General features: G+C 38.3%; 1 protein-coding gene across 1 annotated transcript in view; it reads right to left on the bottom strand.

The window, feature by feature from the left end:
• The window catches only part of LOC102197344 (voltage-dependent T-type calcium channel subunit alpha-1I-like), a 154,277-nt gene extending 132,456 nt beyond the window's left edge, over positions 1-21,821 (bottom strand). The window contains exons 1-3 of the mRNA XM_013914563.1: positions 21,790-21,821; positions 21,481-21,604; positions 17,790-17,923 (exon numbers count right to left, since the gene is read on the bottom strand). Of these exons, the coding sequence (XP_013770017.1) occupies positions 17,790-17,923; positions 21,481-21,604; positions 21,790-21,821 (290 nt within the window). The remainder of the gene's footprint in view (positions 1-17,789; positions 17,924-21,480; positions 21,605-21,789) is intronic.
• Positions 21,822-22,429: the final 608 nt, after the last annotated feature.

Below are 22,429 nucleotides of genomic sequence, written 5' to 3'. Positions count from 1 at the left end.
CGTAGCACACACACACACACACACACACACACACACACACACACACACACACACACACACACACACAGGCACACACTGGCCATCACTCTCTGACACACAAAACCTTTGCATACACTCACACAAGTCAAACTAAATTTAGTGTCTGTCTGTGTTTGAGTTAGGACCGCTCGCCAACCAAATAGCTTCATGAATATTTCAGTGGAGTAACTAGATTACTTTTGTTCCAAAGTGGCCTTGGATGGGGGAATGTGGATTTTTTTTAACTGAATCTTAAACATATTTCTTATTCCATTTTTCTGTGTTTTTTTGGTGTCTCTCTTCTCTTCAGAAACTTGCTCTGTCTCTGCTGTTTAAGTTAGCATTGGGGAATACTCTCTCAGGAGGCATCAGAGTGGAACAGTGGGAGTGATTTTCTTCAGGCTTTCCCTCTCGGTTGGAGGGGAAGTGTGAATATTGGAGATAATTTAAGAAGCACACGTTAGAACGCTACACAGCAATCAAGGATGATTTTAGGGTAATTTTGTGGTGTTAAGTAACAAGTCTTTAAAAACAGGACTGACCGTAACAACAGTACAGAGTTCATTCATCATGTTACAGAGTCCCAAGATATGAAACCTAAAAGGGTCAGGGTTTCTCCACTCAATACTTCTGTATATTGTTATCTACTATATTTAATTGCATAGTATTTGGATTTTAACAGCTTAGTTTTGTGTTTCACGTCAAATAAGACAAGTTGTACACTTGGGTGTTCTGACAGGACAAGTAAGCCAACACATGCTTGCTAAGTGAAATTTAAGCATTCTGTTCTTTGAGAGCATTTTGTCAAGCATTGCTTGTCTGTATGCATCTTGTAAGTGCCAATCTTTTGGGTTAGCTATTGTGTCTCAAAGCTAACTCACATGAATTGAATCCGATGAGCCAAGGTGTGAAAAAAGCTCTTAAGACTGACTGAATTCTGTATGAGTTGCTGCATTTTGTCAAAGTCTGCAATATATCGTGTACATGCAGGTAACCCTGCACGAGTCACATGTAGTATAGCAACTATGTTTCAGAGCTGTTTCCTTCATGGACATATATTACAGCACACCAGCATCAACAGCTGTTCAGCAACAGTTCTTTTTCCCCGCGTTACACTCATAAGAAACATGTATAAGCAGAACTCTATAATTAACTATAATTGGCGATTCAGGCAGTAGATAGCCTTGGACAGCAACAACGCAGCTCAACAGAAATTGTACATTTTAAGCCATTTCACTGAATGTACAATGGTCTAATAGGCAAGGATAAACTAATATGGCAATTACCGGAACATGCTAAATGTCTCATTTTATGCCAACAGTCCAGGCCAAACTCCTTCTGGGTAAGATGGCATCAATTATTAAAATGAGATTAATGGATGCAGTAGATTTTCAGTCCCAGAAGTGGTTTGCAAGTCAAAAAAGATAGAGGAGCGCACAGACGTGAGCACAAAACAGACACGGCCATTTACAAATGCTGTAATTTACTCCACTCTCTTTACCTTTTCCCTCCTGCCCTTTACTTTGATCCTTTCTGCTAACAATCCACCTTGTGAAGTCTCTCCTCAGTCTCTTCCTCTTGTGTCACTTAGTTTGTCTCTCCACTCCTCTTTGTTTGCTCTTCATCAGTTTTGTTCCATCGTCAGTGTGTGTGTATGTGCACTTTCTCGGTGCGCACGTTATTTTCCTTTCTCACATTCCCACAGTGTGCCATGTGGCGTCAGAGCTCTAATAAGCTACTGTTACATCTCAAGCAGAGTACAGATGCTCACGCACATGTCCGTATGTGTGTGTTATATGCTCAGACATGTGAATATCTTGTCAAAGATAAAAGCCAGCTGTCTGCTGAAGCTGTTTGCGGACACATTACCCATTTCTCACTGGTTTTTCCTTGTTTCTTCCAGTTAGACGTCTCACACGTTACATTTCGGGCAAAAAAACTTAGTTGGCAAATCTAAAATTAGAAGCTAATGTCTTCGTTTAGCACAAGTTAGCATGTGTTGACTCAACCAAGTTTAACACCCTCATACACTTCAGGATACAGTTAGCTTTACATATGTTTTTGGACCATTTGTACTTCTTTTGTAGAGTTGCCTGTTAAATCGGTAGATGTTAAATTGGGCAAACAAGGTGCGACTTAAGTGTCAACCGTCAGCTTTAGTTCAACAAAAGTGTTGCATTTAGTGAGGCCTGTTCACTCACTAAATCTGGCATTAAGTGGTGGACTTGCATTTTATATTACTTTTGCAAAGCAAATGAAACCATAACAAATGCATAAAATGGATTTGTGCAAAAAAAAAACAACAACAACAACAACTTCACAACATGTAGTCAAGTCAAGAAAAGTCCTGAGTAGGTGATGTATCACTGTCAAGTCCTTCAATTAATAAGCACCATCAAGAATTTAAATATAGAGGGTTTAGGCAGGTAGGCAGGAGGTTCATATTAGAGTTTGTCAGAAAACACCTAGAGCCAAAAACTGTCCAAAGACTTTCAAAAAGAGTCTTTAAAAGGAATGGATCATGATCTGAAGCATAAAAGACAGCAGGGTGAAGGCAATGATATGGCATGGTCATGTACACTGACAAAAAGGGATTGGTCAACTCTTGGATTTACGTAAGAATCTTGCGTGTATTTAACATAAGTGCCCCATGCTTTAAAGTTAAGTGTAACTATATAATGTAGAAACTACATGATATGCAGAGAGGCTAGATTAAATTGTTCATATCATGTTCGAGTGAAGTAAGTCAATAACTTTCTGCGACACTGCACGGGATTTCAGTCTCACGTGTTTTGGATCGTGGTTTCAGGAAGGCATCCATCTCAGTCAAGTCGAGCAGCCGCCTCTACTTTGTTTGGTATACAGAAAAAAGTAAATTGGGTGGTTGTTACATTAAAAAAGTCTAACTTGTAATTTAAACACAATAATTTCATGTTTCTATGAACGTAGTTAAATCATGAAGAATCTGTACGAAATTCAACAACTTAATTTGTTCTTGTTGAGATGACCTGATACAATCTAGTAAGAGTGGTTAGTTGCTGAACTCATGAAATTCACAAGATCGCACGAGATTTCAAACTGCAGGAAAATCACTGGAGTTATAAGAGGCAGACAACTACACACACACCAGGCGTATGCTATCGCTATTTATTGTGGTTTAACCTGTCAAGAACAAAAACGTACAAAAACGTACAAAAAAATTCAGCCTTGAAATCATAGCTTTCCTACTTTTGTTAAGTCTGGATTGGTGGTGTGGTGGTTAGTGCTGTTGCTTCACAGTAAGAAGATTCTGAGTTCAAATCCACTGTCTGGCTCGTTTGCACTTGGTTCTTCTTCCCACAGTTAAAAGTCATGCAGTTGTTACAGTTAGGGTTAATTGGTGATTCTAAATTACCTGTCAATGTTAGTGCAAATGGTTGTTTGTGATAGACTTGTGAGCTTTCCAGGGTGTACCCTGCCTTGTAACCTATCACTTCAGGGTTATTTCCCAGCAACCAGGATAAAGATAGGGCGACGTTAGTTGTTGTAGATCCATTCAATTTTTATGGTAACCAGACTCTAGACTTTGTTGAACATTATGTAATATGAAGACAACATGTAGTATTGGGGTAAAAGTTATTGAATAGTGTTGAAATAAAATGACAAAATTGTGAAGGATTAAAATATTCCAAGAGCTCAACTTACTTCATCTAAACATGTTTCAATCGCGTTTTATGAACACAAAATGCGCAGGTTTACTGAATATGAAAAAGTTGTGTTGAGTTTCTGCCAAAGCAAAACATTTGTGTGCAACCAATGTCCACTATTGAATCAAGTAAATCCAACATGGCCTTTTTTTCAGTGTATGGCTGCCCATGTAAGCAGGTCATTAGAGTTTATTGACGGCAGGATGCTGTCTGAAGTGTACAGACTGACACTCTCTGCTCAGATTCATCCAAATGCTGCAAAGCCGATCAGACAGCACGTCACAGTGGAAATATATAATGACCCAAAGCATGCTGCAAAAGCAGCCCAGGAGTTTCTCAAGGCAAAGAAATGTTTTTTTCTTAAATCAGCCATCTGATCTTTACCGTGTAGAGCTTGCTTTTCAGTTACTGAAGAGAAAACTGAAGGCAGGGAGAGCCACAAACAAGCAACAACTGAAGGCCTGGCAGAGTATCTCAAGGAAGGAAACACAACATCGGGTGAAATCGGGTGACCTAGACTCTATTGATTACAAAAATATTCATCCAAGTATTAAAAATAATCCTTATAGGATAGGGCTGTGGCTCTATCCTATCCTATACATGGAGAAACCTTTGGAATACAAGCGCGCTGATCCACACAGGTATGCACACGGGTGTTCACTGCTCGTAGACCCAAATTACACCTTTCTTGGCTGCTACTTCGAAGCACATCTATCCTGCGTGCTGCACAACAACATTGAATATTTTGTATTTACTGCTGTTTACACTTAGCTAGATTAATGCGATGGTGTTGTGTTTAGTATGTTGCTTTGTTTTTGGTTTTTTTTGTCTTTTTTGCTTGTTTTCTATTCCTCTCTCAACAGGTGATCCAGGAGATTTTTATTTCTTTTCTCCCCCCCCTTTCTCACTGTACCTCTCCCCTTCTGTTTTCCCTTTCCTTCCTCTTTCTTTCTCCCTTTCCTATCCCTCACTCATGTCTGTCCCGTCTGTAACATCTGAAAATAAAATATAATAAATAATAAAAACAAAGATCGACCAAATGGACCAATACGGCAATGCCACGATGATCCATTTGGCAAAGTAAATCCATTGGGTATCCTTGTTGGTCTTCAGACAACAATTCTGATGGCTAAAGAACCAAATGGGACAGGCAGAAAAAAAAAATCCTTATACTTAAAATTAAGTTAATTTGTCCAATTACAATTCAACCTGTGAAAATGGAGGATTTTGTGTTTGCACCTCAGTTACATCTTGTTTGATTTAAAATCCACTGTGGTGCTGCACAAAGGCAAAACTACTGTCAATGTGCACAGAGTCATTGACCTGGTTCTGTATATTTTGCTTCTTAGTACCAGTTGACTGAAAAGCTGTGCACAGGTTTGTTCTCACTTTACACTCAACCCCACAAAGACTTGTGCAAACATGGGTCACTCAAAATGCATGAAACATATGATACTTATGGATTTAAATATGTCAGTCCAGAAGCAGTAATATGGAAGTAAAGTCAACTGTAAAGCATAAACTACAAATATATTAATGATATGCTATCAGCTCTGAACATACATGGACATACATATGTCTGTTTAGAGAGTTGATGCTCTGTGATACAAGATTCACACGATTCATTTACTGTATTCTTTGTGTCAAAAGCTATTGAGGATCATTAGCTCACTAATCACATGAGTCATTTCCAAATTAAACTAATTACAGTATACTGATCTGACGACACCTGTAGCACCAGCTGTGCAGTGTTAATGTGAAAGTGCCTGATTAAAATACGTATAGAGCAGTACCCCTGTTTGTACACTGAAAAGATTGCACATGTACTGAATTAGTATGTCAGGTCATATCATATGACATTATTTGATGTTAATTTGAGCTTGTGTCATTCTCTTTGTGCGCTTTTCTTAGTCTATTATATGATTGGTACAAAATAGAAGCTGCAATGTATACTTTGTGTTAAAAAAATAAATAAGAAATAGCTGCTTTTGTTTCTTAATTCTTTAAAAAAAACACTTTTATTGACTAATGGCTGCAACTAGGTAATAGTGCTAAGTAAATGAGAGCTTTGACTCTTAAGTTATAGGACCATGCTGTGGGTTTTTTCCAGTACATTCTCATTCTATGGGATATTTGGAATTCATGCTATGATATGCTGGGTCTGTGGCAACAGTGATACAGTTTTTACTCAGAGTAAGAGCATTTCGAATGAAAATTCCAACCATATTTCAAAAAAAAAAAAAAGTTGTGTCAATAAAAACAGAAAAAACATTTTCTTCACAACAGAACACAGAACTAAATAAAATCCTCAAACTGAGAAAATGTTCAATTCTAGGAAACAATAAAGCACGGCTCGAAAAAGATTTCCATGTTCTACTGTGAATAAAATATGGGTTTAGAAAATTCACAAAACAATCATTTTACAACATTCTGAGTAGTTTCAGGGACCAACTCTAATACTTTTGGTACCTAAAGCTAACCAAGTCATTTATGGTGTCTAAACTTTATGAACTAGTTTTTGGTGCCTGAAATCCTTTTGGGTGTTTAAGTCTCTCATTCAGCTGTTCGCCTTCACCCCTTTGGCTTTGGGGTGTCTCATCAAAGTCCCACCTAGTCCTTGATAGTTTTCAGAAGGTCAAGTTTAAAGCAAGATCATACATTATACATTACATACCTCCTTATACTAGCTATATCTTAGCGAAGCAAGCTAAAGATGCTAAATAAATGAATGTATAGTTTCTGTAACAAGTGACTGTTCACCCCATGTTTGAGTCCCACCATAGAAATACTAGTTATTTCTCTGCAGAGCATGAAGGCAGATTCAGTAAAGAGGAATAGACTGTTTCACAGGTTTGGCAAAGCCTTGATTATATTATCATATGTTCATGAGCATGAACAGAGTAACTAGATTATTTTTGCTCCTCAGCAGCCTTCAATTTAGAAATAGAAACATTCTGATTACCCTGAAATCAAACTGATATCAAAGAGAAATGATTGATTTTGAACTTAGTTATATTAATGTTAATTAGAACAACCATCACCAAAGTAAAACTTTCAGTTAGCTTACCTGCATGAATACAGCATCAACAACAATAATAATAACAATCAACTGGTCTTGTTTATTGCGACACTTCATTGGCAAAACTGTTCCTGCGTCACTTCATGCAATCCCAGACTGACTCCATGATGTGGAGATAAGGCCTCTGCGGGGGACAGGCCATCTGTCGCAGCACTTCTTGATGCTGAACAAAGTTCTTCATGACTCTAGCTCTATGTTTGGGGTCATGCTGCAGAAAGGATTTGGGATTAGACGCCTCCCTGATGATACTGTGTGGTGGAAAAGAATCTAAACATCTAAAGCTGCTCAAGCTTGCACACTGTATCGGGTAAATATAATGTAGGAAGCAAACATATTGATAATACAGATAAAAGGGATTTGAGTTTTAATGATTATCGTGAATCTCTTTCCATCGGTGTGAGCTGTATCAACACTAAAACATAAATAAATAACAGTGCACTGGCAAAATCACTCACAATGTCTCAAAAGAGACGTGGCATAAAGCTTAAAGCATAGACCCATCTTCCAAACTCAACATATCCCAGTCTGGTAGATGTCTGCAATGAGTTTTATCTGATTAATGGAACCTCACAACCCAACAGCTTTTTGCTTTATACTTGCTGGTTTTTCTATTACTAAGCCACCTGACTCATGTTTGCATCAATAGAAATATCCTTGTGAGAAGAAATGAACAACAACAAAAAGCACAAATAGATGAATGAGTATCTCTCTGCAGCACTTTCACTTTGAAATTCTTTCAACAACACTGAACGCTATACCTTTGCCAGTCTTTAGATTTACTGATGGATTGTTGTACTAGAAGAATAGATGCTTGCTTCCTTGGGTGACATGATGTTCCATCACATCATAAAGTTTTTATTGTGTTTATGTAACTGTAAACCCAGGAAAAAAGGCTAATTCATTTTTAAGAGAGAAAAGTTAACAGTGGACAGCTCATATTTCAGTCAAACGAGAGGGCGAACATGTGATATATATGGCATGACTATATGTATAAATATAGTCATGTCAATGCAAATAAGAATCAATTATGGCCTCCCATCTGCTGTGCTTACCAGTGTACGGTTTGCCACCTTTCAGTGTATGTCACGGGGGAGACGGCTGATGTATAATGCAAACATACGCTTGTTACACAGTTTCTAAATCTACTGCGTACAAAACAAAGCTTTACATATTTGTAATATGTGAAGTGTGAGAAACAGATGGCAAGACCAAAGAATGGGAAACTTTGTTTAGACAAGTATAATCTGACCATCGTGACACAGCTGTCACTGTAGATGGAGGCTGATGCAAGTATCTCAGGAGCTCCTTCAACTAAAACCAACCACTAAACCATACAAACAGCAGCAAATATGTTGTCTAGATGTAAGTGTTATTATGTTAGACAGACATACATTTTATTGACTATATGAAATAGCTATGTTGTACAGATTCCTTTCACAGTATGGTGGTTATGAGAAGTCTCTAAACTGCAACAGGTAGGAAACACAAAATCCAGCCTTGGGGCCTCACAAGCTCATTCAGCTCGGTTTGTCCACTATATGGACAAAAGTATTGTGCCACACCTCCTAATCTTTGAATTTAGGTGTTTTCATCCAATTGCATAACTGCATAAAATCAAGCACATAGCCATGCACCGTGCCAGGAAAGGGTCTACCGAATTTGACTGGTAGTATATTAGGATGCAACTCAGGTTGTGAAAATTCTTCCCCGTTAGATATTCCACCATTAACTGTTAGTGGTGCTATTGGCAAGGAACCACCACAACTCAGGAAAAGTCCAGTGTAAGTGAAGCATCAGACCACATAAAGTTATAGAAACTAATCTTCCAGTTCTACCTTAAAGACCAGACAAACTCTAAGCAGTTTGGCAGTCAGTTGGAACATAGGCTCATTAAAACTTCTGGGGCTAATGTCTTAGCAAGTGAAAGTGTGCAGCTTTTTACATCAGGAGATAATCATGCAAACATCTGTAGCTTGAGCAACAGTCACACTACTAAGCAATTAGCAAACTGATGACTTGACAGGAGCATTTCAACTAAGTTTGGAACAACAGTCAAGTAAACCTGCAAGAGCCTGAGAAACATAATGTAAATTCCTGGTTGTCATTCCTCTGATGGGTTTTAAAGAAATGCTTTTAAAGTGTAAAATGTGTAAATTTATGAACCCTGACATTTAGCTTTGATATCTCTTCTTTTTCCCTTGTCGTATCCTCAAAACACAGCATGTTTTTACCTCCTGTCATGCTTCCTTGGCTGACTGCTAGAGACAGATAGAGGACATGGGGCTGAGAGACTAAATGTATCCTGAGAGAGGAGGTACAAAGCTCAGCCTGCGTTCACCGATAACCTCTCTAACATTATCCCTAAAAACACATTATCGCAGAAGGATACGCTCACACTGAAGCATACACTTCACCTCTCTTACATGGGCCGCGATGGAGAAAATTATAGCTTTAGTAATCCAGTTACATTTAAAGCAGAAATCTAAACAATTTTGGTTAGAAACTCCAGCTTGATTAGTGAGGGCTAGGTTGAGGAGGAGAGAAATTATTTTACACTTAAACCACACACTCAATTCCTTAACCTGTCAACTGCTAACATCAACTAAACCTGGAAAGGACCCAATCTAGCTCAGCCGAATCAGTCAATATACTCAAATCACAATCATGATCAGTCTGACATTTGTGAGGTGTGCACCCAGCTTTAGTTTTCTACAGACAAACACATTCCTCATGTGAGTGAAAAAAAAGCTTTAATGCTGAACAATAGACACGAGACAGATGCCATTAAGTCAGTAAAGACAACCTTGTATAATGCCAATGCTAATGCATTCATTTGCTTTAGTGTGTATTTCTTTTATTCTCTCAAACGCTTACTGTCCACTCTGCTTTAGGCAAATGGAATAATGCAGCGTTGCAACGAATTAGGATCAGCGTCACTCATTGGAAGAAATTTTATTACTGCCACCAAGAGCCAAGCTATGTTTTATCACCACACTTAAGATCTGAGATTTGAGTAAAAACAATGCAGGGAACCACACTTGACATGAGCAAAGCGAGAACACAGTACAACTCAACAAGGAACAAAGACGACTTGAGGCTTTAAATAGATATAGAAAGTAATTAGGTATAGATGACACACTAGAGTGGAAAGACGGAGCCGAAACTAATAAATTAACTTTTAAAGGAATTGAAACCAAACACAAGACAAAAAAGATGGAAAAAGATAACCTAATGCAAGTAACTGACAGAGTTGGGGACTTGACAAAACACAAAAGGATGCTGGGAAAGCCTACAGACGCAAGGGATCAAAATAGAAACACTAAACTCACATTACACAGTAGCAGAAGAACAAGAAACAAGGACACTGAACAACAAAACCTGTCAGGTATAAACTATAAAACACTATACAGCATACATGAAGAAGAAAAAGTGCCAAATAAACTCAGAATTTAACAGCAAAGAACAAAAATCTCCATGATGGCAATTGATTTATTTTATCTGGTTTCAGAGATAAATTTAGGTTTCATCTGCATAGCAATGAAAATGAAAACTACAGCCGAAGGGAAGTATGTATTCGATAATCCATGACTAACGTTTATGTGTGAAAAAGACTCCCACTCCCACAAATCTATCAGGCCACGACATCATAACCTTCACCAGTACTATTTCTGCACTGTCCTGGCTAAAACTCTTCAAATAAACCATTCCTCTAATCAGCAAGCCTAATCAGAATAAACACAATGTGCCAGATTTAGCTACTGGCTAATTTTCTTCTCCTGTCTCTCAGCAGATAGACTGAAAAATAAAATACAGTGCTCTTAATACGCAGACTTCCATCACCACTTCAGCTCTGCCAGGCCTCAAAGAATAAGGATGAATGGAAAAATGACTAAAAACCAATGCTAGCTTCATAAACTTCACTGTATTCAGCACTATTATATACAGTAATAGGTTTTAAATGTGGCATAGTAGGAGTGAAAGAAGAGGCATCACTGCATGCATGTGCACAAATCAATCTATTATCAATTTGCCCTTCAAAGCCTGCCAACTGGTTTTCACAAGTGAAGAAAGGTTTGCAAGCTTAACTTTAGACACTTTTAAGAGTCGATTTTGTGTTTGAGGAGCTTATTCTTTAGCTTTATATCAATGTACAGAACATTTCCTCATAAAAATACATCTTTTACACAAGATGATTGCCTGCAGCCTTTCACATCAGAAATGGAGGCATGTAGTTGGAGCAAGGGGTTATTAAAGAGAGTTTATAAAAAGGCAACTTTTGGACTAATTTTGGCATCTACCAAATCCAAGAGCAGTCAACACACAAAAACATGCAGTTCGAACAATATTCCCTCACTAACTGTGTGCAGGGTTCAGCTCTACAGGCAAGCTAAGCTGAGCCTGGTGTGAGCCTCACACTGCTCCTAATCCCTTCCCTGCAGCTCGCCTACTGTTTGTGTTTGCAGTAAACTAGTTCCCAGGGGTGCAACGTTTTATCATGTCCCCCCTCCTCCTTGTCGCTAAGCACGCTGCATGTGGTGGACGCACGACTAGGGAGTAATTGGTGATGATGGCAGTATCTCTTCCATACCATGCATGCATGAACATTGCGGGCTGATGCAAAGAAATGATGATGAGGCATTGTGTGCTGATTTTTTGGATTTGAGGAAAAAAGGACTAGATCAAATATTAAAAGGAAGCTCGATGGTGGAAGCAGAATCTTCTGTAGCCTCGGGGCCAGTGACTGTAAAGCTGGAAAATCTGGAGAAACTATTTCAGTGAAACCGAATGAAAAATTGGCCCCATTCTCTGAAAGTGAAAATCAAAAAAGGAGAGGATGAATGCAGAGGAAATTAAAAGGCAACAAAAGGAAACTTTATGGCAGAAAGCTACAATTTGACTGAATTTAGCAATTTAAAGTATTAGTGAGCATGATATCTTCAATTATTTGTAAAAAAATACTTACAATTCCTATAATAGTGTAACTAAAGTACATTAAGTAAGTAGGAAGACTGGCATGCATTAGTAATAGTAACTTTCAACAATATAAGCATGGATTCCAACACAAAGAGAATCAACTTTTTTGTTGTTTTGTACAAATCTTTTGTATTTTGGATTATTTGCTCTTTGGATTATTAATTTTTTGAGAAAGACTATTAAAAAATAAAGACGGTCACACAAAAAATAATTTGGGACCCACAGAAACACAAAAATATAATAAAGGCAGTGGGTATAGGTACAGGTTATTTAGTTTTAAACGTGAACTATTGTTTTCAAGCTGGTCTGTACTCATTGTAACATTTTGAGAAGCTTGTCAAAGTATGACTAACAGGTACAGTTACTCATAATGGAGCTGACAAACTGATGGAACCCATTTTACAAAAGTTATGTGAAGCAGAAACTTTTAACAGGACTCCATGCGGTCCTGGGAAAAACCAAGTACAGCCCATGATTCAGTAACTTGTAGAAGCACTTCCTCAGCAATAAGTTGAAATAATCCTGCCCTGTAAGACTTTGTAAGTCTCTCACATCGTTATGCAAGAATTATGGCCCACTGGCGGCCATTCATTTATTCGCAGATCTCTTAAGGTCCCACCAAATCATTTTAGTCCAGCTGAGATTTGTACTTTGACTGGGTCACAGGAACCTTGATTCTTCCTTTTTTGTTTCAAACAGTTTGTTGTTTGTTTGCTGTTTCGTCACATTCGGCACCAGGGTGCATTGTGAGGCCTGAATGCTTCAGATCAGCAAAGTGCCAAGATTTCTGATCACACTTAATCACGTGCAGCTGTTAGGGGCACCTAGCTGCTATATACCTTTGTGAAAACTTCCTATTTAGTGACTGGATCTACTGAAGTTAGGACTTTTAGAGTTTTGAGTCTGCATCCTTAATTATATAGCATTGGCACCGTGTGAATACTGTAATTTAGAATGTACCACCCTGTGGACAGGAAAGTGTAATTAAGCATACTTCAATGTTCTGTGGCCAGTGGTGCCAAAAATACAGACATTCTTTATCAGAATCAGAATGCTACTTTATTCATCTTTAAGGAAATGATGTGGCTTCATTTAAGTAGAAGTGCAGATACCTGTGTTTGAAATACTCAACTAAAAGTTGAAGTGCTAATGCAGTGTCTTTACTCAAGTAAATGTTAAAAAGTACAGGCTATGAAATGTAATCTTAGTAAGAAACTAAAAAGTACTCATTGAAGTACAAGTCTATACCTACATTGTAGAGGGTTAGGATTAGACTCTGCAGTTGGGGAATCCCTACGACTAATCGTGGAGAAAAGAATCACAACTCACAATCATTTCTAATGCGACTGCTGCTCTTTGTGGATTACACAGTGAAATTCAGCAGGAAGCAGATGTTTCAGAGCTCCTTTGTTGATTGCCTCTAAACGCAGTGGCCCTAACTTACAGACAACAGCACGGTTCCAGCTAATTTAACTGGTTAGTATAAACGCTAAGTTCTTGGTTTTTGGAACAAGAACACAGACTAATGTTAATACAATCTGTCAATGTCTACAAAGTCATTGATTTTAACATATTTCAGCACTGTGAGTGTTGTGTTTCTATTCATTCCACTCCCTAAAAACATTGGTCACCCAGATACGTGATTGTGTTTTTGTTGGTCAGCAACAAGGATGTCAAATCTAGTTTTGATGTTTGGACATTCTCCATCCTTAAGGCATCTGTCAAAAGCTTAAGGTTTGTGGAAGCAAGATGTTTTTACACAGGTGTCACCAGAAAACCTGTTTCTGTTTTTGAATGGGAATTATCATGGAGGCAGTATGCAGCAAACTAATGGTATATTTACAAATCCTGAGAACATAAAAATAATAGGATACAACTTAATTGCTTCAAACCATGTTAATTACTTTAATTCTTACGTGCTAAGTGATAGCGTGGCACTCCAGCTTTGGAAACTTTCTTCTAGCCAAAGCTTATTTTACTCCTTATTCTGCCATGAACTCTAATTTCTTGCCTTCCACTCGCACTGCCAGTGAAACTGCGAGTCTGAGAGACTCCAATGTTAGGCTCCAATATTATTATTCCTGAAATCTGGGAGAATGATGCACTAATAAACATCGTATTTCGTGTCTTTTGTTTCCTTTTTGTGATAAAATGTCCAGTATTTATCGGTTTTTAGTATAGTTTCCTGGCCTAGTTTTTATTTTAATGTATTTTTTTAAATACTAAGCCATGCTGGGTAAACTCTGTATTTACCGCTGTAATCTCCTGTCACTCAGGAACAGCTGTTCTTTCCTTTGGATAGCTGCATTACAGGGTACCCAGGCCAGGACACATTTCTCCTCTTTTTGGTTGTGAATTAACCTTAATAACATACATGTACATAACATGTATTTTTATGAAACTTTGAAGTTGTCCTTGTAAAATATTCTCTCAAGTGGATTTTGTGTTATGTCAATTTCCTTGTTTGCTTGGTTGCTTTGATGTTGTCTGAGTTTTGATTTTTCTCAATTTTGTAATAGTATGTTTTCGTAGCCCGGCCTCCAGCTTCTGATGTAATAAAACACTATTGGCTGCCTTAATCAGAGCAGATGACAAGATGCAGTAAAAAAAAAAAAAAAACTGCTACTTGTCTTTCTGTGTGTATACAGAAACAAATCTCTAACTTTGTACTGTCTGAAATAATGTAAGAAAACCCATAATTAACTGATGGTAACTTGAACTGATAAAGTCAAATGTGAGCCGGAGCCTTATAACTGCTGACCTGAAAACAAAGATCTGGCTTTGCTCAATAAGAACTTTAGGTGCAAGAGCTGAAGTAAGCTTAGCATAAATGGAATAGCGTAACAGCTATTAAATCTGAGCGTGTTATTAAATGGTAAACTGACTGAGCACTCAAAGGGTTTTCTACTACATGCTTCATTTACACACACACACGTATTAATACAAGGACTGTTTCTTTATCGAAGTGCTTCCTAACCTTCATACACGCACTCACACTCATACCGGAAGCATCTTTAGCTTCAATATCTTGCCCAAGAAAACAGGGATTGAACCACCAACCTTTTAGCTAGTATACAACCACGTTTCACCTCCTGAGCTACAGCTGTTTATTAAAAGCTATCATAATTTTTTAATATGTATCCCAGCATCAGTCACTTAGAAACCATTATGTCCCACTGTGTCAGGAGATAAGCAGATATTAATCAAATTTTGGCTTCCCATGATTAAATGAACGCAATAGACCAATAGTGACAATGCGTGCTTCATCACATCAAGTTGGTTCCTAAGTCACTGCCTGACAATGAGCATGCACTATATGTGCCAATCACAGCTGTTACCTGCACTATGCACCATGTTTGTTGCTGTAGTCTGTCCTACTAATGCTAAATTAAAAGACAGATACAGCTGAAGGTGAAGAGCTTGTCCTTCGGAATACCGTTCATTGTTTGGAGCTATCCTACCACCTGAAAGCACACTACAAACACACGTCCAAGAAAACCAACGCAATGGCTGCTAACAGGAATCACCCAACATCAGCACAGAGCTCCACAAATGCGAGCCCGTGTGGCACGTCCGCATATTGATCCATCTCACAAAGATGTACTGAAATCACCAACATAATGGCCAAAGATAAGTATACACTAAATACTCTCAGTAGCAAAGGCTTCAGGAAAAATAGTCACTGGACAAAAGCCATATTATCCCCTCAAGCAATTACTTTTCCAATAGCTGTGCTGTATACAACATGACAAAGAGGGGAATAGAGAGAGATTTTATATTTTGCTTCTAAGAGACCAGGTGATCAGGCCTTCTGTGTGGAGAGATGGTTTTATAAACAGGAGTGTAGCATAATGTAGAAAGTGAAAGTAATACAGAAAATTAATTTTGAGTAAAATCTTGGTACAGTTTTTGTATTTGCCTTTATTTTTATTGTATGAGTTTCACCGACTTTAGGTGAAAAAGCAGGGCTGAAAAAAATGTTTACGCACAATTCAACAAATCAACCAATAACTGAGATAAATAATCATGATCTCACTAATGTCCAAAATAATCATAATTTTCATTTTGGCCGTTATCGTATCCGTCTTTAACAACAGATGTCACTATTTGGTCTCCGTCAACCATTGTTCTCTAAATATGAGCTGCACGTGCAGTGTAGACATTATGAGCTCTTTATGGCTAAATTCTAAAACCATAAAAGGTAAAGTACAGCAACATTATATTTCCTGCTGTTGTACCATGTGCTCTGACTCTGTTCATGATACGACAGCACTGACTAGCAAATCAGCTGTTCATTACCTTTTAATAGGTGAAAAAAATAACCAAACTTAAATGTTTGGTGTGAAGCGGACGAGAGGTAAAATGCAACAGCCCTTCCACAGTTCTAGACCAAATTAACTAAATGAACCAGATTTTAAAAACATCCTTAATATTTTTGAAAGAGGCGACAATGTTAACATTACAAAGTGTAACTTTCAGACAGGCAGTGTCCTCGTCATGTCCTTTCAAATGCAAACATCTATTCTAAAATTGGCATTTCAGTCAGATCATATTGATAAAAAGACATTACATAATTAGAAAAACAAAACAAAACGCCCCCAACCACAACCTACTAGTGCTGTGCGACACTGCAAATTTTGGTACAAGTCTGTTACCAAGTAAATGCAGAGCCTGTATTGCCAATAGAAATACCAACATTTTTAACCTGTAAAGGCAGCTTATGTAGGAGAGAACAATGTGTCATTCGTGATTCATCATCATCAATTTGCAAATTCTGAACACAATCACAAACAAAACTTTTCAACTTCTCATGTATATTTTAAACTGGGATTTTTTTGGAGATGTAAAATATAAATGTTCCTGTCTCTAAAGCACTTTGGGTCAACTTCTGTTACTGAAATGTGCTACAGGGTATACATCCAAAAAGGTTCACCAGGGTGCAGTACATCATGAACTTAGAGGACAGACACAAAGTATCGATCCTGTCACGTTAGTATCGATCCGATACCAGTATCAGTGTTGGTATCAATACTACTGGATCGACTGGCCCACCTCTACCACCAGTGCTCCAAGAAACTGAGCAATTCACTGCGATTAAAAGAGAAACATTATAGATGGTCATAATAAGGGATTTAACTAAGCTGCAGAGAGTGGGAAATCACTACTAATGAGACAAGTGAACAAAATTATACTTGGTACACTGGAGTGGGTTAGGATTAGCATCAGGAGTCGGTAATCCCTTAGTTGCACAAAAGCTCAGTAGAGTTAACAAAAAAAGCACACACACATTTAATGGCTGACTTTGTCCAAAGAAAAATATTTCATACCTTTTTTTTTTTTTACCATTTAAAGGTATCCCTTCGAGACATCAGTAACCCTGACAGAATTTGTGGCTGGGTAATTTCAGCTCATTCACTAGGTTCCATTAAGATGATTAGCTCAGCTGAGTCGCATCATCACTGTGTTACTGCCAGTCACGTCCCAAGTGAGAGCCAGTTACTATCCACACGTTAATACCCACTGCCATGTTACATTTGTAACACCGACTTGATTGGCTACGCATCGCAGCACAGTGGATTGTGAATTGTAGAGGAAGACAAAAAAGGATGAGCCAAAAAGGGATTTGGAACCTGGCCTTTAAACAGAAGCGAAACAGAATTGATCATAATTAAATATTTGAACTTTCGAATAATTCAAACACTCTCTGTGTGAGAGCTCCAGTTTAAATGTGGAATGAAACATTTACAAGTTATATTAGCAGACCGAAGAGGAACAGTGAAAATTACTGAAAAAGAATCAGCTAATGTTTAAGTGTAGCCCTTTGGGTGTATTTAATTAGCATTACACTGACCCACAATGCATGAGTTCATACTTTCCCTTTATTATTTTTTTACATTTTATTTATTTGTTTTTGTTGTTGATGTTATAGCTGTCAAGACATGTGTTTGGGAGAAAACCCTTCAGCGCTCCCCCCCGTGTGAGTCTCCTGATGTGGAAAGAGGAGTCAGATAAATGGAACAGAAGGTCCTCACCCTGCCATGACGATAAAGAAATCCAGCCTGTTCCACGTGTCCCCGAGGTAACAGCGTCGACCAAAGATCCCCAGAGCGATCATTTTTACAACCATCTCCATAGCAAAGAAGATGTAGATGAACGCATCGAAGGCCTGACAGAAAAGAAACAGAGATACGAGGTGTTAATGAGGGAAAACATAAGGAAAAACATCATTTCTGGCTGCTTTTGGCAGCAGGAATGATGAATCATTGTTGGGATGGAAACAAAAAGATCACAGAGAGAGACGTCTGTTAAATTTAGCGTGCAAAAGTGAAACTAACTGACTTTAATCATCGTTTGAACTCACAATTTATTATTTTTTTGCTTGTTTTTTTAAGTTTCATGGAAACGGTGACCAGGAGAATCGTCATTTCTTTATAGGTTTAACACTGAAAAACTGATTACATTAAATAAATAATGCATGTGTGTGAAAAGGCCTTGCATCTCATAGACAAGCAGATGCAAATGTACACACACACACACACACACACACACATGCACGGATAAATAAATAAAACCACTTGGCAAATGCCTGTTTAGTTTTCTGTCTTCATTTATGTTGGAAGTGATAGCAGAGCTGTACATTTTAATTTTTTCAGAAATCCCTCAGTCAGAACATGGTATATCATGTTTAGGTGGAAACTAGCGAGCTAACTTCCTGCTAACTTCTAACTCTGCTAAATTTAATAGATTCTGTTTTCATGGATGTTAAACTTATTTGTTACACCTGGTGAAGCAGCAACTCTGATCATTTTATTAAAGATGAAAGAATTTAGGCAGTTTTTAACTCACAGTGTGTCGCAGTGTTCGTTTGACTTTGAGACCTGAACAGACGGAGTTTAGGACCCAGATCACTCCGCGAGCCTCCTGACTACAGTAGCCGTAATGCTCCCACAATCCATCAAGCGGTGCAGCTTCTTGCTTACCAAAGTCACACTAAAACATGTTTTGACAGATGTTTGAGTGCCGTGTACCACATAAAATCGGTTCGAGGTCAGCAAGCACAACCAGAATTCATACATAAGGCGCACTGTCGTTTTTTGAGAAAATTTAAGGATCTTAAGTGCGCCTTATAGTGTGGAAAATACGGTATATCAACACTACATGTAGAAAAATTGAAGTTAAGGTTCCAACTAGATTTATTTTGACACAAATTATAAACACAGTTTTTAGATCCTCTGAGTGGCCGTAGGCCCTTTTAGGCTTTATGTCTACAATTGAATAAACTCATCTATTCATTTTGTGCTAAATGATTTATTACTTCTTCTACAATCCTCCATTAATTGGTTCCAGGTCCATAACTTTTACCATAACAGGCAGTAAAACTCAATATCAATGAATTTTGTTGTATTTTGGTTTGCTTTAGCAACAGCTCTAAAGATCCATTATACAGTACATATTTCCTCTAAATGTAACATGCCTAATGTACAAGCACAAATTTAACAGATTTCCTGATGAATGAGACAGACTGTTTGTCTGCACACAGTAAGACTTTTGATGATGTTGTGTGTGAAAAGCAAACCGATGGCAGCAAAGACGCTTCTTCCATGACATCATCCAAATGCCATCAAGCTCAAATCAACAGGTTTCCTTAAAAGGTGAAGTAATGGAAAACAATTATTCTGCGCAGTAATCAGAGGTAAGCCTCACGTCGAAATCCTCACACCTCACATAGCTTTTATCAAGCATCTAATAAAAAAAGAAAAGAAAAACACACTTAAACAAATCCAAGAATTCAGCTCGTCGATGCTGTTGTGTGCAAAAAGCCTAGATTAGCTGGAGCTCCTTTCTGTTCATACTGGGGGATTAGAGACAAACTGACACGCTCAGTGTTGCCTGTAATTTGATTTTCAGAGCGACGTACTGCAAGCGACGTGATCCAAATCTGAACCATTAAGGTGGATCTTTGTTTCCTGACTTGTTTGCTGCTGAAAACATGCATCCTATTTAGTGCAGGTATGCCAGACCAGCTTACTAATGAGGAGGAGTGGTCAGACTTTCCAACCTTGACCTTTGCTGGAAAGATGGATGTGGTGCTACCTTCGGTAATGTTTGCTAACCCAAGGGAGACTTTAGCAAATGGTGAAAAGCACTTATGTCTCGTGCCATTTCTGCAACTCTCTAAAACATCTGACTTTATTTTTTCATTCCCCTCCCCGAACCCCCAGTGTAGAAGTTTGCTATGTCACACCTCTGTCTTTCTAAATGGAGGGACAGTAACTGCGTGTGTTTATGTAAGTGTGTAAAAACTGCAGATAGTCAGATTAACAGCAACAGCATTTTGTCTCTATCCTGAGTGAAGACGACTTTGATGCTGCATGAGTAAATCCCCATTTTCCTCGTCCACACTTAAACGCAAAAACGGAGTTTTTAAAAATCTCCATTTTCAGTGATCGATAACGCCGTTTACGTGTGGATGAAAGGCCCAAACAAATAGAAAAATCTGCGTTTTCAAAAAATTCCAAAGAGAGGAGGGGTAGCTCAACACTTTTGCACAACAATGGACTTGCACTCATCCATCATCCAACAATGCCTGCTAGTGGCCACCTAAGCCTCCAAAGGTCTCTCAGCCCACATTTGTTAGAGCTTATAGATTTCGCTGCTGAGCCAGCATGGAGATCATGTTATTGAACAGTAGATTTTCTGAGAGCAGCGTATTGACTGTGGGGCTGTAGCCCACTAAATCCATGCTCATACTGAATAGGGTCTATAGATACTTGGAGGAGAAATTCTATTAGATCCAACTCAACAACCCCCCCACCCCCCCACAGACACTTGAATCAATCTACTGTGTGTGTCTACGTTTGCTGCTATGCTATATGATGTGTGCAGCGCCTCGTGTGCATTGCGTGTGATTCAGCAAGCTCTTTGCCCCGGCAGACGGAAGGCATATGCGCGCAGGCTCTAGCACAGATGTTATACCCACTCGAGCCACCTTTGACATAAGTGAGAAGGGATTCGGTGTCCTGCCAAATGATAAGTGAAGCTGCAGAGGTGCCATACATGACAGAGTCATGCTCGCTGCAGCATAAAGACCGCAAGCTAGCAGTGAGTCAGTGCAAGCAGTTACAGTGACCAGCATGGGGGGAAGAAGAGCATGATGGGCAAATGAGGTAAGGTTGGGATAAAGCTGAGTTTGGATGTATCAGTGTGTGTTTCTATCTTCTTTTCTGCAATATGACCGTGCATGTAGAGATTCGAATCAAATATACAGAACATAAACCAGTCTAACTGGTCCCTTTGACTTTTAGGACCCTTTAAAGAGGTCCCTCAACACCTGTAGCTCATACAACACTTTAAAAGGAATATTTATGTTATCAGAGGGATTTTCCTGGCTCAGAATGGACCTCATGAGAGAGACTATGCATCTAAACACAACTCGTCTCCAAGCAGCAAAAGAAAAGAGTCTGTATTGCTTTACTTAACAGACGTCTATGGGATCAAACATATTTTTATCAGAATCACATGTTCATGTGTCCATAGGAAGTAGAATTCATATGAAATGATTGCATAAAAACAAAATAGCACACACACACACACACACACACACACACACACACACACACACACACACAAGGCACTGTTAAGAGCACACATACAGTTTCCTTTGAGACTATATGGGATGTTGCTACAAGCTAGGGGTGGATTCCGTGCACGTTTGTGTTGTACCTGTAGTATCTGGCATCGGTCTGAGGAGCAGTCGATGTTCTCACAGGGCTGGTACATTCCCAGGGTAACGCAGTTCAAAAGGATCACCATCATACTCACACGTTCGAACCATGTAGACACACATCTGTTAAGGAGAACTCCTCACAAAGGGAAAGCCAAGACTTTATGTTCCGGTGAAGGGAAAATGGGTCATTCGTACTTTAAACAAAAGAAACTCTATGAAGACGCCTCATTTAAAAAAATGATGAGAGAATAGAAACAAATAACAAAAGTAACCCTTTCTGCTAACTCAGTTCTCCAGCTACTAACCTCTTAACGCCAAGTGTGTCATGTACATACATGACTTTTTTTTACTTTTACATGTGTGATTTTTTTTCCCCCCTAAAAAAACACAAATAAATTGCAGAATAAATCTTTAACCAAAAAATTGTCCAGAAAAGCCAAACATTTTTTAAAATGCCAAAAGGTTTAATAAACACTCCGTTTAAAAAAATAGATTTTTCCGGCAATCATTTCATGGTTCGGGCTTTAAATGGCTAATAGCATGTTCAGCTTCTGACTGGAAAGGAGGTATATGGTCTAAACTGAACAAGAGCTTTATTGTCAATACAACAGTTTACAGCGTAATAAAAATGCTGCTTCACCCAAGCACCCCTGGGGTGTAATCATAAGAATATAAAAAAACATATCTTTATGTGATTTATGATTTAAAACTAGGAATTACAAATAAATAATGTGCTAAATTTCGGTAAAATTAAGGGATAAAATGGTACTAATTACTAACTATACAATGCTATGAAATACTATAATGTTAACTGTACAATAACTGTACAATAAACAAAGACAGGACAGAAACAATACAAAATGTATAGTGCAGTAGGTATTGAATACCAGGTTCAAATTATTGTCAGGATATTGTAGACGAGACAGGACGAAGACGTGCAAGATG

This window comes from Pundamilia nyererei, unplaced genomic scaffold (assembly GCF_000239375.1).
Source record: "Pundamilia nyererei isolate P.nyererei 1_Seehausen unplaced genomic scaffold, PunNye1.0 scaffold00205, whole genome shotgun sequence".
NCBI classification, from domain to species: Eukaryota; Metazoa; Chordata; class Actinopteri; order Cichliformes; family Cichlidae; genus Pundamilia; species Pundamilia nyererei.
This window is presented reverse-complemented; position numbering and strand designations above follow the sequence as displayed.